The sequence below is a fragment of the Panicum virgatum genome, chromosome 2N (genome assembly GCF_016808335.1).
Source record: "Panicum virgatum strain AP13 chromosome 2N, P.virgatum_v5, whole genome shotgun sequence".
NCBI classification, from domain to species: Eukaryota; Viridiplantae; Streptophyta; class Magnoliopsida; order Poales; family Poaceae; genus Panicum; species Panicum virgatum.
Window position 1 is genome coordinate 60389282 of NC_053146.1, and position 18758 is coordinate 60408039.

At 43.6% G+C, this 18758-nt stretch overlaps 2 protein-coding genes across 4 annotated transcripts; both read left to right on the plus strand.

Annotated features, from left to right (window-relative positions):
• On the plus strand, positions 1 to 11458 carry LOC120661536 (ABC transporter G family member 43-like). Of its 2 annotated transcripts, XM_039940428.1 has the most exons (20): positions 1 to 482; positions 562 to 682; positions 2985 to 3067; positions 3535 to 3619; positions 3699 to 3989; positions 4227 to 4317; positions 4870 to 5770; positions 6034 to 6194; positions 6403 to 6506; positions 6747 to 6912; positions 6999 to 7085; positions 7406 to 7512; positions 7752 to 8084; positions 8589 to 8879; positions 8972 to 9055; positions 9584 to 9717; positions 9872 to 10099; positions 10229 to 10400; positions 10626 to 10880; positions 10992 to 11458. In XM_039940428.1, exons 1-20 carry the CDS (start codon positions 100 to 102, stop codon positions 11259 to 11261), a joined length of 4347 nt encoding a protein of 1448 aa, XP_039796362.1. In that variant the 5' UTR covers positions 1 to 99; the 3' UTR covers positions 11262 to 11458. The 2 variants fall into 2 exon arrangements, with proteins under 2 accessions (XP_039796362.1, XP_039796363.1); XM_039940429.1 differs by lacking the exons at positions 1 to 482; positions 562 to 682 and adding an exon at positions 2587 to 2719.
• Positions 11459 to 12175: 717 nt separating this feature from the next.
• Positions 12176 to 17450, plus strand: LOC120661537 (glutamate receptor 3.4-like). Of its 2 annotated transcripts, none has more exons than XM_039940431.1 (8): positions 12176 to 12531; positions 12630 to 12748; positions 12843 to 13271; positions 13829 to 15156; positions 15268 to 15545; positions 15632 to 15663; positions 15749 to 16155; positions 16251 to 17450. In XM_039940431.1, the coding sequence occupies exons 3-8, from the start codon at positions 12992 to 12994 to the stop codon at positions 16692 to 16694; spliced, it is 2769 nt and encodes a 922-aa protein (XP_039796365.1). In that variant the 5' UTR covers positions 12176 to 12531; positions 12630 to 12748; positions 12843 to 12991; the 3' UTR covers positions 16695 to 17450. The 2 variants fall into 2 exon arrangements, with proteins under 2 accessions (XP_039796365.1, XP_039796364.1); XM_039940430.1 differs by having other exon boundaries at positions 12955 to 13271.
• Positions 17451 to 18758: the final 1308 nt, after the last annotated feature.

Genomic DNA, 18758 nt, shown 5'->3' on the forward strand with positions numbered 1-18758 from the left:
TATCTCGGAAGCAAAAGAATAACGCTCGCATCGGGGTGGCTACAGCTAGCTAGCTCAGCGACGATCGAGCTAGGGGGGGATCGGATCGCCGGAGCGGCGATGGCGGGGGAGATCGGTCCGTCGGGGAGCCGGCGGATGGCTCCGTCGGCGAGCCGGCGCAGCTGGCTGTCGGCGGCGTCCATCTCGCGGTCGCTGCGCAGCGACCCGGACGACCCGTTCCGGCGGTCGGCGGTGAGCCACGACGGCGGGGACGACGAGGAGAACCTGCGGTGGGCGGCGCTGGAGAAGCTGCCCACGTACGACCGCATGCGGCGGGGCATCATCCGCAGGGCGATGGAGGAGCAGGGGAAGCTGACGGCCGACGAGGTGGACATCGCGAACCTGGACCCGCGCGAGGGCCGGGAGCTCATGGAGCGCATGTTCAAGGCCGTCGAGGACGACAACGAGCGCCTGCTCCGCCGCTTCCGGGATCGCCTCGACCTGTGAGTGTTGTGTAATCGGAATCGGAATCCGATCGCTCGGTCGGCATAGACGATGCTAACTGAATCGGTGTGCATGCAGGGTGGGCATCGAGCCCCCCCAGATCGAGGTGCGCTACGAGCACCTGTCGGCGGAGGCGGACGTGCACGTCGGCGCGCGCGCCGTGCCCACGCTGCTCAACGCCGCCATCAATGTCGTCGAGGTACGCACGCAGATCATCCAAATAATCCTAGCAGCAGCCGCTGGTCTGCGCGCGCGAGCTCTTCTTCTTCTTCTTTGTGCTATTTTTTAGAAACACCTCCTCTAATCTTCTTTAATTCAAATATTTGTACTATTTTTTCAAAATAGATTTTCGAAATATTACAAATACATAAACTAAAAAGAATTAGAGGTTAATCTAAGAATCACCAATTTACACCCTAACACTAGGGTATACAGACAAGTAGACAACCAACTCTGTACAAGTGCGGGGCAGGTTGAAGTCCGTCCAAGAAACCAGTCACACTCACACCCGTAGTGTCCAGTTCACTGCGGGAACCGTACGTGGAAAATGACGGGGTGCGTGTAGCCCTGCAACCTGCTGCGATCCGCGTGCACGGGGAAAACAAAGGTCAAGCGCGTTTTCGACCCTCGTGGTTGGACTTTTCGTACCGGCCGGCCGGTCGATCATCTCATCACATCACACTCGGCAAGCCACCACGACCAGAGCCGCCGGCCGCCAAGACAATTCCTTTGACATATATGGGAAAAGTCCGGCCCGTCATACATCCACTAGGCCGCAGATTATTATTCCTTCTAGACTTCTAGACGACGTGGAATTCCTGTCCAAGCTAGTTAGTGGCTAGCCGGCACTACTAGAAAATCGGCATAAGACACCGGTTGCAAAGGGTCTTTGCTACCGCTTTTTTGAACCGGTACCTCCAAAGTGGTACCCGAGTAAAATAATCGGTGCCTAAGCCTTTACAATTCACGCAAAATATTCTCTTTGGTTGGGATTTGAACTCGCGACCTCTAGCCTCGCGCATTGCTCCTTTACCATCTCAGCTACACAGTTGTTCTGATCGAGAAGAAGATATTTTTCTTTTAAAGTAACCAATGGATGAGCCTAAGGTACCAGTTGGTAGTACCACCCGGTACCTAAGGCTCCTAAGGTACAGGTTGGTGGTACCACCCGGTACTAATATAAAATTACCACCCGGTACCTATGGAGAGCCTTATGTACCGGTTGATAATACCAACCGGTACCTAAGGCTCATTCATAAATTCCATCCACCCTAAAAGTATCGGTATGGAGATAGGTACCGGTTCATCTCCATACCGATACTTTTGGAGTGGACCTAAGACTTGTTTTCTAGTATTGCGTCGTCGATTCTATCTAGTTGGAAGATACCTTTAGATCTTGTTCGGTTGCGAGAGAATCGAAATGATTAGAAAAGGAGTTGGGAGACATTAAATCCCTAACATCAGTTCAAAAAAAAAGATTAAATCCCTAACACATTAAAATACTCCTTAATCTATATATTCGAATCCCACTCAATCCTACCCCCCCTAAGTATCTGTATGAATCTCAGTACTATAATAAATATGCACATGCAATTCTACAACTGTATCCACCTCTAGGACAGCACACAGTTGGACACCCTACCTCCTATGAACCTCCGAGATGTCGACCTTGGGATGATGAAAGTCACTAACTAGTGTCTCTCATCATCCACAAAGCATTTCTCTTGTACAAATATTTTCGTTAATTCCTGAAATATTAGTATTAAGTTTTTGAAACAAATTCAACGTACTACGAGTACTTGTAAAGACTCGAGGACTACTTAAACTTGACAAGGAACCTAACCTAGTGAGTTTTGTTTGCCTACTGTTGCTGCGAGGCCTAATGCTCTCTGCCCGCTCGCTGCCTCGCTCTCACACAAAAGAAAATCCTCATCCTGTCATCCAGCTCAAGGAAGAAAAAAAAAACAAGCATATAGGCCATAAGGCCCTAAAATAGGCCCAACGTCCCAGCCAGGCCGGCCCAGAATGAATCCTTGCCGGCGTTCTTTCCTTCCCCCACGGCGGCAGCCACCAGGCACTCTCTCTCGCGCGCGCGCGATGAACACTCGACGCGCCACCGCAGACCGCGCACGCCAGGCTCTGCAATAATGGTGGGAATGGGATCCTCCACCGACCACCGGCGGCCGCCTTCTCCGGGGGCCGCGGAGATGCGGCGGTCTCGGCCACCCCCGCCACGGTACCTCCGCTCCCACACTCGTTCAGAGTTAGGTCACCACTTCACCTCGTCTATGCTCCCGCGCCGTGGGTCGGGCTCGGGCTCACCCGCGCTTGTCCTCGTGGCCCCATTCTGTCCCGCGCGCCCGTGCCTGCGTGCTCGCCTCATCAACCTCTGATTTCTTATATCGAGCTGGCTAGTAGTACCTGCTTAATTCCTGATATGCGTCACGGCTCGCCTAAGTCGCCTTCGCTGTAATTCGGAATCATTTTTTGGTTTATCGCAGGGACTCGTCAGCTGGTTCGGTAAGTCGAACAAGAGGACGATTCATATACTCAAGGATGTCAGCGGCATCATCAAACCATCGAGGTACATTACTTATCCTCATAACTCGGTTGTGTTTGGAGTATATTACCTACTGTTAGTCTTTTTCCTGGTTGTTTTGGTAGCCAATCTATCCAAGGGCTTTCTCTCCGTGGCTCAAAAAAAAAGAAAAAAGGGGACCCATACCTAACCTGAACTCCAGCCTTCCGCCCTTCCCCTTTCCCCAGTAATAGAATTGATGCATACTGCTTATTCAGATTTTTGCATACTGCTTATTCAGATTTTCGGTGGCCAAATCAGCTCTGCTTTACTTTGTGAATCTTATACCTGCTACATGTATATTTGAAGTGATTTCTTCTAATAGCCACCAAAATGATTATTTTACAGTTTCTGATAAAGTGTAGAACAGTATTGCTGTTTGTTTCAACTATTTTTTTTGGTATTAAACTTACTATGTCAGGATGTTGTTTCGTACTGAAAGGCTTTGATGTTGTTGTAAAATACTATGTCAGGATGACGCTTCTTCTGGGGCCTCCATCATCTGGGAAAAGCACATTTATGCAAGCACTAACCGGGAAGCCTGCTAAGAATCTCAAGGTTGCACATTTATTCTTAGATGTAGCTTCTTCTGATTATGCAACATAGCTTATGCCACATCACTCATTTACTACTACAGGTGTCTGGGAAAATCACATACTGTGGCCATGAGTTCTCAGAGTTTTATCCTGAGAGGACTAGTGCATATGTCAGTCAGTATGATCTACACAATGGAGAAATGACTGTAAGAGAGACAATGGACTTCTCCAGAAGATGTCTAGGCATTGGTGCCAGATATGATATGTTGTCAGAATTGGCGAGACGGGAACGGAATGCTGGTATTAAGCCTGACCCCGAAATTGATGCTTTCATGAAAGCAACCGCGGTTGAAGGAAAGGAGACCAACGTTATGACAGATATTACTCTCAAGGTGTGTTCCCGTAACATTCTGCAAGTCAAAATAAAATGGTTCAGGCCTTCTGGTTTCAAATTAGCCATTTGTTTCTCTTACTACTCGTACGAAGAAAGTCTTGTGAAAATATTTTCTCTTAGTTTAGCCCACTTTTTAATAACAGGAGGTAGACATACTCTGTGACAGTTACACAAATTGAATCTCAATAATTGCCCATGGTTTATCCTTGCTGATTGAGTTTATAAATCTCCGCAGATTCTTGGACTTGACATTTGTGCTGATATTATTGTTGGTGATGAGATGCAAAGAGGCATTTCTGGTGGGCAAAAGAAACGTGTAACAACCGGTATGTCTGCATCATGCCATTTTAATATGAAAGAAAGATTTGCAATTTCTCCATGAAACTCTAAAAATTATTCACTATATGTTTTACCATAAGCACTACATGTTCAATCATAATCACTACAAGTCTACAACTGTGATATGGAGGGTTCTCCACGAAGCGCAGCATAAGCATCTGTTATTTTCTAAATTACAGCTTTTCAGAGTCCCATGTTTGTTGTTCTTTTTTCCAGTGGCAGAGCTAGATTCTAGCCCTCTATGATCTAGTTACAAACATGGAACCCTATGACTCTACTCCTCCCATTTTTTACTTGATCGGTGACTTAAATCACTACCTTAACTAGGTCTAAATAAAACTATGGGATTGGTTTACATGATGACTCTGTCACCACCTTCCTTATTATTTACTGCTAAATAGTTTGTTTCTGTGTTTTATTCATCACAAGGAACCCTGATGTTAACTTTCTTGGACTTCAATGATTGCTTTCTGTGTGATAGTCATCATAAGGACCCTGTTGTTAACTTTTGCTAACTTCAATAATTGTTTTGGCTGTAGGTGAGATGCTAACTGGACCTGCAAAGGCTTTGTTCATGGATGAAATATCTACTGGGCTTGATAGTTCCAGCACATTTCAGATTGTCAAATACATCAGGCAGATGGTTCATGTGATGAATTATACAGTGATGATCTCCCTTCTCCAGCCTCCACCTGAGACCTACAATCTATTTGATGATATCATTTTACTATCAGAAGGTTACATAGTCTACCATGGGCCACGGGAGAACATCCTCGAATTCTTTGAGAGTGCTGGTTTCCGGTGCCCTGAACGGAAAGGAGTGGCAGACTTCCTTCAAGAGGTGACTTCCAGGAAAGATCAGCAGCAGTATTGGTTCCACGACCAGGAACATTATCGTTATGTGTCAGTCCCAGAGTTCATGCAACATTTCAAGACATTTCATGTTGGCCAGAAGCTCCAGAGAGAGTTGCAAGTTCCTTACGACAAATCTAAAACACATCCTGCTGCTTTGACTACCACGAAGTATGGACTATCTAGCCGGGAGTCTCTCAAGGCAGTCTTGTCGAGAGAATGGTTGCTGATGAAGCGCAACTCCTTCATCTACATCTTCAAGGCTTTTGAATTGTCTTTCCTGGCATTCTTAACGATGACAGTGTTTTTCAGAACAAAGATGCCCAGTGGAAAGTTTTCTGATAACGTCAAATTTAGTGGCGCTTTGACTTCTTCTTTGATCACAATCATGTTCATTGGATTTCCTGAGTTGAACATGATCATTAAGAAGCTACCAGTATTCTATAAACAGAGAGACTACTTGTTCTTTCCAGCATGGACCTTTGGACTTGCAACCATTATTTTAAAGATTCCATTTTCATTCCTGGAGTCAGTTGCATGGACAACTGTTACATATTATGTTATAGGTTTTGCACCTGCTCCAGGAAGGTAGCTGTTCTTTTCAGTTCACACAGTTTTACACTTTTATAGTTCTATATATTCGCACAACTACAGCACCAGCACCGATAACAAAGCCTTTTACTTCAGAGCATTCCAGTGTAGGCTAGATTTGAAACCCTACTTGAGCCACCAAAATAAAATAAAGTGCAGAAAAATTAAAAGAGGTATTAGTAAAGTAATAATAGTATTCCACATAATGAAATTTTCTATCAGTTTTTCATCTGACATGTTCCTCTGTGTACTGATTTCAGGTTCTTCAGCCAGTTACTAGCATACTTTTTAACCCACCAGATGGCTGTGGCCATGTTTCGGTTGCTAGGCGCAATTTTGAAGACAATGGTTGTGGCTAATACATTTGGCATGTTTTCACTGCTTCTTGTTTTCTTGTTCGGAGGGTTTCTCATCCCTAGACGTAAGTGTGTCTTCTTCTCAAAAAGAAGTATGCCATAGTGGAGAATCAACTTCTCTCACCATGGCTAGTAGGTATCCACAGCTTTTGTTTTCTATAAACAAAGTGATGCTGCTGTAGTGTGGTTGAAACCTTTTTTTTCAAGGACTACTTTTTTTTTTGAACCGGTGGACTACTGTTTCTTACTGTGCCTTAATACTTATGTGTACAGAGAAAATTAAATCATGGTGGATTTGGGGCTACTGGACATCTCCCATGATGTACAGTAATCAAGCTATATCGGTCAATGAATTCCTTTCCACTAGATGGGCTGGTGTAAGTTTTTGTTTACACACACAAAAAAAAGGCTTTTCTAAGTGTGATACTTTCTCTATGTACAGTTTGGTGTCCTCCAAGATAGATACTTTATTCAGAGATGTCATGCCTAGTTGTCAATAATTTGAAGAAAAGAAAATCATGCCTATCTTGTTTTTTCTAATATAGTTTCTAGGTTGTTGATATGCTTGATGATTTGCATGGAGGAATGTATTGAACTAATATGGTATTGAACTGCAGCCGAACACTGAAGCAAACATTGATGCACCAACAATAGGGAAGGCTATTCTGAAACTTAAAGGCTCCTTTAGTGGTCCATGGGGGTACTGGCTTGCGATCGGTGCCATGATTGGATTTATTATTCTTTTCAACATTCTCTTCCTTTGCGCTCTTACATTCTCGAGCGGTAAGCTTCCTTCTTATTTCTGGAACTGTCACTAGCTTGATGCCTATGTGAAGCGCTTATGAACTATATGTCTATATCTCCTACAGCTAGTAGCAGTTCATCAAATGCTGTAATATCTGATGATGATGAAAAGAAGTCAGCAGATCAAGAACAAATGTCCCAGGTGACCCACGGTAAGAAAGCAGCAAATGCATCCTTTTGTGTTTTCTTATCTTTATTGCTTTCCTAGTTTTTTTTTTCAGTAAGTCCCATTTGGATTGCAATTTTGCAAGAAGTAGAGGAAAAAAAGCATCCACTCTTGATATTTTGTTTCATATGACATTCCTATGAGAATCCTATATTCAAAGAGGCCGTGAATAATGAAATATCTTGATTCCCACAACTCGCACTAACATGCAAGTGTCATGATTCATGAAGCATGTCCTTTTGTTTCTATCAATATTTTTCATATATTTATCTGCATCTAGCATCTCATAATCTACCCTCATGTCAGGCGCAGATGAACCAGCAAATAGGAGAACCCAGACAGGAATGGTCTTGCCGTTCCAGCCACTTACACTTTCTTTCAACCACATGAACTACTATGTTGATATGCCTCCTGTAAGTTGATCTTCTAAAATGAATGTTTCAAGTTTTGACATAACCAAATCAGGACAAAATACAAATTGATCAAACACATCATAGTTAGAACAGAAACTCTCTTTATCAATGACAATCTTTTCTTCTATTAGGTGCTGCCTGTGACTCATGTGATAATAATCTTTTGAACTAAGCCATTACCTTTACTAAAATCAGTTAATGCAATTCATCATATACTGTACATTTTTTTTGCTTTGTAGGCAATGAAAGAACAAGGTTTCACCGAAAGCCGCCTTCAATTGCTATCTGATATTAGTGGCGCATTCAGACCAGGTGTTCTGACTGCACTAGTTGGTGTCAGTGGAGCTGGAAAGACCACTCTAATGGATGTATTGGCTGGAAGAAAGACAGGTGGGACTATTGAGGGAGATATAAGGCTTTCTGGTTACCCTAAGAAACAGGAAACTTTTGCTCGCATCAGTGGCTATTGTGAACAAACTGATATCCATTCACCAAATGTTACTGTGTACGAATCACTCATTTATTCTGCTTGGTTGCGCCTTTCTTCGGAAGTTGATGAGAATACTAGAAAGGTATGCATTTTTCTTTTTGCCCTTCTGTATTCTATGTGCTTATGCCTTGATGCTGCTAGAGGAAATTAGTGACTGTAGCATTTGGTGATAAATATTGCCCATTAAGGCATTAACTGACTGTACACTCATCAATCCAAGGATGTATTTTTATGTGAAGAAAGAGGTGTACAGAGCTCACTGAAACAAAAAGTAACTGGCGCTAAAAATAGTTTGACACAAAACTAACCAACTCTGACTTATCAAATACATTGTTTGAACCTGTCTAGAAGGGATTAATCTTTGGTTTTTCTGGCGCTGATATATCAATTGAACTAGTTTTTATGGCACATCTTGAATTCATATTGTTATTTTCCTTTTCTATATACTTCAATACATATATTAGTTACTACACCGTTGTGCTTGTATTGCTTTGTTTATTCAAATTTGTAAAATGCCTGCTTTGCAGACATGGTACAAAAGAAAAGGTTGAGAATTTCCATACTGATAAAATTAATTTCAATGTAGATGTTTGTGGAGGAAGTGATGTCACTAGTTGAGCTTGATGTATTGCGAGATGCTATGGTTGGTCTCCCTGGTGTTAGTGGGTTATCAATTGAACAAAGGAAGAGACTGACGATTGCTGTGGAACTAGTAGCAAACCCTTCGATTATATTCATGGATGAGCCAACTTCTGGCCTTGATGCTAGAGCTGCAGCAATTGTCATGCGTACTGTGAGAAATACAGTTAATACTGGGCGAACTGTGGTTTGTACAATCCATCAGCCCAGCATCGATATCTTTGAAGCTTTTGATGAGGTTCTTACATTAGTTATATTTTTCATCTCTAATACCATCTCTTCATTTTTGAACACTGCAAGAATATACTAAAAAATGGTTACATTTTTCAGCTTCTACTGCTGAAAAGAGGAGGCCGTGTCATATATGCTGGCCAGCTTGGTGTCCAATCTCGCATACTTGTCGAATATTTTGAGGTGAATTGTCTTTTATGTTTTATTTCAGTTTGTGGTAACCCAGTTCAAACATTCCATATTGCTAATTGCAGCAATTCTTCTAGGTACGTTCAAAAAATAGAAAATGAAAAGAAGTTGTAGTCACATTGAACTCTGCATTTTGTTTGGGAATAACAAATATTGTACTATACCATTTGAAGTTCTTTTACACCACAACTCCATTGCTGTGTATACAGTATATAAATCATTTATACTAGTGATATCTAGTGACGTGCTGTTGAATTACATGTACAAAACTAACTTCAAATCCTGAAAAGCATGTTCAAAATTTGAGGTAAATTATTTTACATACCATTTCAGGAATCAACTAGAAGTAAAGTCACTCATAATTTGTGTATGATATACCGTGTTTTTTCTTCTATATAATGCAACGTTATGCAACTCTCCTACATATTTTTGAGCAAAAAATATATACGGTGCATGGAGGTTACTTGATCTTGAGGTGAGGCAACAAAAAGGAGACCTTTAATCTATAGCATTCTTCTGCAGGCAATTCCAGGTGTTCCAAAAATTACAGAAGGATACAATCCAGCAACATGGATGCTGGATGTCAGCTCTCCTCTAGCTGAGGCTCGCATGAATGTTGATTTTGCTGATATTTATGCAAATTCTTCTCTGTACCGGTAAATATATGTACTATGTTATTATTGTAGCAGTCTTTTGTTTGGTAAATTTATTTCTTTCTTTTCTATGCTGGTTAGAGTTTTAATTATTCAAATCTTAAACAAATAAAACATCAATGTTCTTCTTCTTACATTTTATAATGGATATGTTCAGGACCAATCAAGAACTTATTAAAGAGTTGAGCATTCCACCGCCTGGATACCAGGATCTCTCATTCCCAACTAAATATGCCCAGAATTTCCTAAATCAATGTATGGCAAATACATGGAAGCAATATCGATCTTATTGGAAGAACCCACCCTACAATGCCATGCGCTATCTTATGACACTTCTCTATGGTATTGTGTTCGGTACAGTCTTTTGGCGCATGGGAAAGAATGTGTATGTTCCTACCTACTCTTTATTATGATGTTGTAAATATCATTATTTTTGTTCTAATTGTAATCAATTTGTGGGTTAGTGTTAGATTGGATTCTGAATTTATCTTCTTTGTTCCGTATCTTTATACAGAGAATCACAGCAGGACCTGGGCAGTCTACTTGGAGCCACCTATGCTTGTATTTTCTTCCTTGGAGCTGCAAATTTGCTCACAGCTCTTCCGGTTTTTTCTATCGAAAGGACAGTCTTCTATCGTGAAAAGGCTGCTGGGATGTTCTCTCCATTGTCCTATGCATTTGCTATGGTATAATTTCTAAATCCCTTATGTTGTCATGTATTAACTGACCCGAGCATGTTGTCTTGTCCAATAAGAATCACTTGTTCCCCAGGACCAAGAAAACTTAAACAACTCAGCACATTCATTTCTTTTTCGCTATTGTCTAGTTATTTTCTCAGTGTTATTTTTGAACCTTTGCATACACGAATTGTCTACTAAAACTTCTCTATTGAAACTAATTGATGTCTACAGACAGCCGTGGAGTTTCTCTACTGCATAGCTCAGGGTATTCTTTATACTATCCCTATCTACACTATGATTGGCTATGACTGGAAGGCAGACAAGTTTTTCTACTTCCTGTTCTTTATCACCGCAAGCTTCCTCTACTTCTCGATGTTTGGTGCCATGCTGATTTCCTGCACTCCTTCCCAAATACTTGCAAGTATTCTTGTCTCAATCATTCTCACATGTTGGAACATTTTCTCTGGATTCCTCATAACCCGACCGGTATGCATCTCTGTGAACCCTGGCATTACACTACACCAATCTTCTTGGATGCATGGTACCAACTGGTGCCCTGAGCCGCCAATCAAATTCCTGAAACTGTCTCTCTTGCAGGCATTGCCTGTCTGGTGGCGATGGTTCTACTGGTGTAACCCGGTGGCCTGGACCATCTACGGCGTTATTGCGTCGCAGTTTGGCGACATAAGCCGCACGGTTACAGTTCCTGGCAACCCCGATAAAATAGTGAAGGAAATTTTGAAAGAAACTTATGGCATGAAGCATGACTTCCTCGGCTACGTCGTGCTGGCGCACTTTGGCTACATCCTCATTTTCCTCTTCCTCTTCGCGTACGGCACCAAGACCTTGAACTTCCAGAAACGGTAGATGGTTGTCAGCAGGGGATATTTACCTGATTAACCTCCCATGTTTGGTGTGTAAAGCTTGTACTACGTATTGGATGTAACATGTAATTACTCAGGGTACTCAAATCACAGTGTATTTTCGCCCTTTTTGAATGTAGACCTACTTTACGGATCACAGTTTCCGGAAATCTTGAATTTTTTTTTCTTCTGGTGTTGTTCCTTTCCTCTATTTCGAAGACCACATGTTCTTTTAAGACTACTGGAGGAAGTACAAATTCGGTTTGTTTCAACTGGAAAAAAGTCGCGTACTTTACTTCATCAAACTGTACAACTCCAATCATTCATGTTAAAAGAATTTAGAGTATAAAGTCTATACATCCTCTCAAGGAGGAACATTTGTGCTAATTCGAACTAACAGCATCTAAACAGAGGGAAGTGGCAACCAAGGGTCTATCTGCATACAAAGTTTCTTTTATTTTAGAAAATGCATGACAAATTTATAAAATGCTCTAACTTTGAAAATCTAACGAGTGTTTGGATGTAACAAGTTTCTTTGATAGCCCTAGTCTTCTTTGATAGCCCTGGTCCTTTTTAGAGCAAGTATTATGAGTGGTTGAGAGTCTGCGTGGACCAAGTGCCCGCTCAATCCGGCTGAGAGGCTCTGCATCCGTTTCCATGGGTTGAGGTAGTGGACCTCGCCACCATCATTGCATTTCTCCCAACCAGCGGCGGGAGTGACTATTAGCCATACTCTTATTCTAAATCAAGGTACTGCATAGCTCTGATTTTAGAACTGTAGTTCTTCTCAAACTACAACGTCCAATCATGCCCAACTTTTGTTTTTTTTTTTAAAAAAAAGGAGAACAAAGATCACGTGGCCCATGTGCGTAGTCTACTGTACTACTCTCTATCCACGATTCCTTGTCAAAATCTCCCATACTCCGAGCGCTCACATTTCTCTGCGATCCTTCTTTTCACAAGCGAAAAGAAGGGGAGGAAAGAAAGCACCTTTTCTTATGAAAGGAATCTGACGGCGATTTGCGAGGGCACAAAGCTGCTCGTAGCATTTCGCGACCCACGAGTGCTGTCTTTCCAGTTTCCACTCCCGAATCCGCTGCTCAAGATCCCCCCGCCAAATCCGAGGCGGCATCAGGTTACTCCTGTCCGCCACTAGCGCCGGGGACGGAATGTGGCTTCGCGGCGCCTGTGGATCAGCTCCGCCCACCTCGCTGCGCCCTTGGTGGTTCGGCTTCCCGCTTCCCTCTTCCCATCGTGGCGTCGCCGAGCAAATGGTAACCACCAGGGAATCGCGTTTTTCTTTGGAAACTTTTTAGGAGCCTTGGCGCCGATTGCGGAGCTTGCTGGAGTCTGATTGCGTGTTTCCTTGCAGACAAGGTGCTAGTCGGCTCGGCTCCGCTCGCCATTTCGTTTCGTCCCGTCGTCGGACGCTTCGTCGAACAGTTGGTGTGCGGCCAACGGAGCAGCAGGAGCGCTTGGCGAAATGGACGGGTGAGTTCCTTGATTCTCGCAGTTGGATCCCAGTATGTGTCTACCTTCTCGCACAAGAGCAAGCAATTCATCGCTCGCCCAGTTGCAATCGCAGAATTTGGAGCCAGGAAACCAACCAGCAAAGCTCTCAGGCTTACTGGACGCCAGCTCTGTTCCCCCATTTCATTCTTTGCAGAGTTTAACTGAAAGTGGCCCGGTCCTCGCAGAGTCAAGAACGCGATACTCTCTCCCTGGTCCTCGGAGATGGGCTATGCTCACTTCGCCGCCCTGCTTCTGTGTGCCTTCATGTTCGCCAGTGGAACCACGGCAGCTAACCAGAATAGCACCGGTGATCCCGCAAGGCCGGCTGAGGTGCGCATCGGTGCGCTGTTCACGTTTGACTCGGTTATCGGGAAGGCGGTGAAGCCCGCTATTGAGCTTGCTGTCGCTCATGTCAATTCTGATCCTAGTATACTCCGGGGGACGAAACTCAGTGTTCTTATGCAGGACACCAACTGCAGTGGATTTGTTGGCACCGTAGAAGGTCTGACATTCTCTGACCCTCCTTCTGCATCTATGCTCGTAATTCGATCTTGACTTTTATCTTCTCTTTGTGATTTTGTATCTCATATCAGTATGCAGTTAAGCTCTCTTTGTCCTGGTTAGCAATTAGAAACATAATAATCAGTGATGCAAATTATAGGAATTAAAAACTTGCCATTTTTAGTCGATATGTGGAGAAAACAACATGAACTGATGCGTGAGCTAGGAACTACAATGGAAACACCAGTTGCATCAATCTGTAATTTTGTTGTTCCTGTATATCAGAAATGAAGCAAAAGTTGGATAGTATTCTCAACATCATAACTGTGTGAGGTCTAATTGAAATCAAACATGGAATTCCCAAGTCCTGCCATAGAAAATATGCAGCAAGTCCGAATAAACTCTTGTTCCTATGCCAAGCATACTTAGTTGAACTTGCCTGTCTTTTACACAAAACAATAGAGAACTTCCACTTTGTCTTTCCTTATTAGATTGAAGTGATAATTTACTTTTATGCTTTCAAGCTGGGAGAGTATAACCAAATTTTTTCTTGTCCAGCGTTGCAGCTTCTGGCTCAAGATGTAATCGCAGTATTAGGTCCACAATCCTCGGCTGTTGCTCATGTCATTTGCCACGCTGTCAATGAACTCCATGTCCCTCTTATCTCTTTCGCAGCCACTGATCCTACCCTGTCTTCCCTTGAATACCCTTATTTTGTGAGGGCTACACAAAGTGATTACTACCAAATGGATGCTATCGCTAGCATCATTAGCCAGTATCAATGGAAACAGGTCATTGCCATACATGTTGATGATGACTATGGTAGAGGTGGCATCATGGCACTAGGTGATGCCCTTGCAAAAAGAAAGTGCAAGATAGTCTACAAAGCTAAGTTGCCACCTGGTGCTGCAAATACTACAATCGAGAATATCTTGATGCAGGTAAATGAAATGGAGTCACGTGTCTATGTTATCCATGTTAACCCTGATTCTGGTCTTGACGTGTTCTCAGCTGCAAAATCTTTGGGGATGATGAGCAGTGGCTATGTATGGATAGCAACAGACTGGCTTTCTGCATTGATGGATTCATCTGTGCATGGTTCTACTGATGTGATGGAACTTACACAGGGTGTTCTCGTGCTTAGGCAGCATGTTGCTGATTCTGACAGTCAAAAAGCATTGTTGTCCAAGTGGAATAATCTTACCAGGAATGGTAGTGCTTACTCTATGCGTGCTTATGACTCTGTATGGTTAGCTGCTCATGCTGTTGAGCGATTTTTGAGCGAAGGGAATGCAATATCTTTTTCAGCAGACCCAAATCTGCGAGCTACAAAAGGAAGTAACCTTCAGTTAGATTCTCTCAGGATTTTCAATAATGGAAACAAACTACTGGAGAATGTGTGGAGTGTGAACTTCTCAGGGGTTTCTGGTCCAGTTCAATTTACCTTGGACCGGAATTTAATCCACCCAGCTTATGATATTCTGAACATTGGTGGTACAGGATTAAGAACCATTGGATATTGGTCAAATATTTCTGGTCTCTCCGTCGTTGCTCCAGAACAATTATATTCATCAGCATTGAACTCTTCAACCAACAATGTACAGCTCCATAGTGTTATATGGCCTGGTCAGATTTCTCAGAAGCCTCGTGGTTGGGAGTTTTCATATCATGGTAAGTCTATGAGGATTGGAGTACCTCTCCGAACGAGCTACAAAGAGTTTGTTACACAAGACAAAGGACCTGATGGAGTAAAGGGGTTTGCAGTTGATGTCTTTAAAGCTGCAATAAGCTTGTTGCCCTATCCAGTTTCTTGCAATTTTGTTTTATTTGGAGATGGTTTGAAGAATCCTAGCTATAGTGACCTTGTTCAGAAGGTTTCTGAAAATGTGAGTAGCATCCTCCCCCATCCTTTCAAATTCTGAAATTTAGCATAGGCTAGCTGCCTTGAATATTTCATTACACATATGTTCTTGATTCTGTTTTTTCTGCCCATTCAGTACTTTGACGCGGCAATAGGGGACATTGCCATAGTGACGGACAGAACAAGACTTGTTGATTTTACCCAGCCATATATTGAATCAGGTCTCATTATTGTAGCTCCAGCAAAGGAGGTTGAATCAAATGCTTGGGCTTTTTTGAAACCATTCACCTTCCAGATGTGGTGTGTCCTAGGTGTTATCTTCCTCTTTGTTGGTGCAGTTGTTTGGGTACTTGAACACCGTACTAATACTGAGTTTCGTGGCCCTCCAAGGCAACAAATTATGACAGTGTGCTGGTTAGCGTCTGCATTCTGTAGCTACTTCTTTCCTCTTTGTTTTTTTTAACTTATTTGTTAATTATGGAGTTTTCGCCCATTTTCAGGTTTAGTTTCTCTACCATGTTCTTTGCACACAGTAAGTGTTAAAGTGAAACTAGTTAAAATAATTCAAGGGTTCTCTAGTCTGCTCTTATAACCTCCTTTCTAATTTCTTTACACAGGAGAGAACACAGTCAGCGCACTTGGTAGATTCGTGCTGCTGATCTGGCTCTTTGTCGTTCTGATTATTAACTCAAGCTACACCGCAAGCTTGACATCGCTTCTCACAGTTCAGGAGCTAACATCAGGCATTCAGGGCCTCGATAGCTTGATCTCGAGTTCAAGTGCAATTGGCTATCAAGTTGGATCTTTTTCCAGAAACTACCTTGTTGATGAGCTCAATATTGCTGAGTCCCGTTTGGTTCCACTAAACAGCCCATCAGATTATGCAAGAGCTCTTGAGCTAGGGTCAGGAAATGGTGGTGTGGCTGCAATTATCGATGAGCTTCCATACGTTGAGATCTTCTTGTCAAAATACTGTAAATTCAAGACAGTTGGTCAGGTTTTCACAAAAAGTGGATGGGGATTTGTAAGTGGATTTGTTTACTGTAATCAAAACACATGCACACACGCACATGTATTTCTCTTCAGAATATCTTTTGATCGTACTGCCTTCTGTTGTAGGCCTTCCCAAGGGACTCCCCTCTTGCCGAGGACTTGTCAACAGCAATCCTGACACTATCAGAGAATGGCAATCTCCAGAGGATCCATGATGAATGGTTAAGTGGGACAGAGTGCAGTGCAGATAACAATGGGGCTGCTTCGAACTCCTTGAGCCTGTCAAGCTTCTGGGGCCTCTTCCTCATCTGTGGCCTTGCATGTCTCATTGCTCTTGTGATTTTCTTCCTTCGCATATATTGCCAGTACAGCAGGTATAGTAACCAGGTGGAGGTTCAATATCCTGAGCCCGAGATTGTAAGTCGATCAGCAAGGCTAACTACCATCAAGTCATTGATATCGTTTGTTGATAAGAAAGAGGAGGAGGTGAAGAATGCTCTCAAGCAAAGACCAAATGGCAGCCAGCATCCAAGCATAGGCAGTACGGCTACAGAAGAACAATCCACATGACTAACTTAGCATCTTACATCACTGCATTACTATCTATATGAGAATAATGCACAATACTGCATTGAAGTGGAAGTTTTCCTACCACAGAGGCCTAGTTGGTGAGGAACGGGTCTTCTTGTCGTGGGTTGTTCTGACGTGTGACTGGAAAACATAGCATCGAAAGCAGCTTCAGAGTATTGCCTCAGGAAAAATACGAGTTTTTTTTTCCAACAGCAACAAATCTGGATCAACTAGCAGCAATTTCTGGGAGAAGTAGCACTCTGTTGCAGCTTCAACTTCTGCCAAGTTGACCTTCTTGGTTTTGAAGTAACTCCTACAGAGGTTCGTGTGGCTACCATCTGAATCATCCGCTTCCAAGTAAATTGGGAAGTTAGAATCTTTGTTTGGTGTGGTATGTGGCCAGTTGTGCATGACCTTTCAACCTTTTTTAAGAAGTCACATATCTATCCCCCTTTCCGCTGCAACTATGCAAGGAGAACATTTCAGAGCAGAAGCTCTGACCTCACCCATTTTGTTCAGACTCGCATCCACCCTGATTAGGGATATGCACAGAAGCACTCTGAACTAGCATTCCCTGATTAGGGATTTGGACAGAAGCACTCCGAACTAGCATTCTGCCCTGAAAAGAAGCATTTGGGTCAGGGAAATTTCTCTGGAGTATTGCCTAGATATAGAGAAATTTATGTACCCTGCTTTGTAATCCAAACAACTCAAAATACGTAAATTCTACATGTTATCTCTTGATGCAGTGGCTCATGACTGTAACTGCGATTTGCGAAACTGGTGCAGCCATGAACTGATGAAAACCTGATGAGGATTGGTAGGTGGCATAAGCACACCCTCCTGGTTTTCAGCGTCCGCCTAGCTCTCTTGCCGCCCCCCACGGTTAAACACTGGTCCGCCAGGATATCCAAGTCCTGGTCCGACCGGCAACTCAGTTCAGGTAACGTTGCTGCCATCTCCCGACTTCTGGTGGATTGGAAATGGGACGCATGAGTTTCACGGAAAGGTAGACAGATGTTTCTAAACAGGACGTTTCGCCGGCCTGGGTTAGGTTCCAACTGCTCTAGAAATTTTTGGGATGTAGAAACGCAAGTATTCTGACTGTATGCAACGTCGCTACCTGGGAAACCACTTGTTACAGGTGTCGGAGAACGCTTGGGGTTCGGTTAGTTAGAAAATAGTGGTTGGATCTCCATCTGCCATCCATCTAACTTGGGTTAGGGCAGATGCACGGTGAATTTGCACAGATAGTTACTAGTACTGAACTACAGAGTTCCAGCTGCTTCACCAATTCAGAGAACCAACACCACCCTTGCAACGTTGCAGCTGTCTGAAAGTTACAGTTGAACTTGCAGAACCAACAGCCAAATAGAATTGCGCCGCCCATGGACACAAGCCCAACCACAAGATCCAGGTGTGCCCGGTCCTTTCACCAAAGGGCACGTGCGCCGAGCTAGCACCGGCCACCGGGCCCGGCCGTGCGCGTACGTGATCCTAGCCGATAAGGCCAGTCCGGTCCGGACAAACCTAATCTGCACGACGTGTGCGGAACCGTGCGTCCGTGCCCCGTCGTCAGCTCGTGCGTGTCGCCTGGCGTTTGACCTCGTGCCGCGCGATCACATCAGCGGATCAAGCTGCCACGTGAAGGCCGGCCCGTTACTGCTGCGGGCGGCTCGACGGCAACGGCTCACCGGACGGCGAGGTGTCCGGTACTCCGGTGGTGGTGATGATGACCGTACCGTATCCAAGAAGGGAGCTAGATCTCTACGCATGCAGACGAGACACGGGCCATCATTAAACAAGAGGATCGGAGGGGCATGTAGCTAGTTAGCATCTGGATGTATATCTTTGTGATCTTGCATTCATGGCGACATGGTCCGGTAGCTAACTAGGTGCCTTTTGCAACGTTGTGTTGTGTGATGTGAACATGAGTAGTGATGTGCGTCAAGGGAAGGCAAAGGGGGGATCGATCGAGAGAAAGTATGCTTTGTGCTTGCGGTTCGTGATTCCACTTGTCTAGCTGCTTTTGAGCTCGATCTGCTCTATACTTTCGGTAGTGGT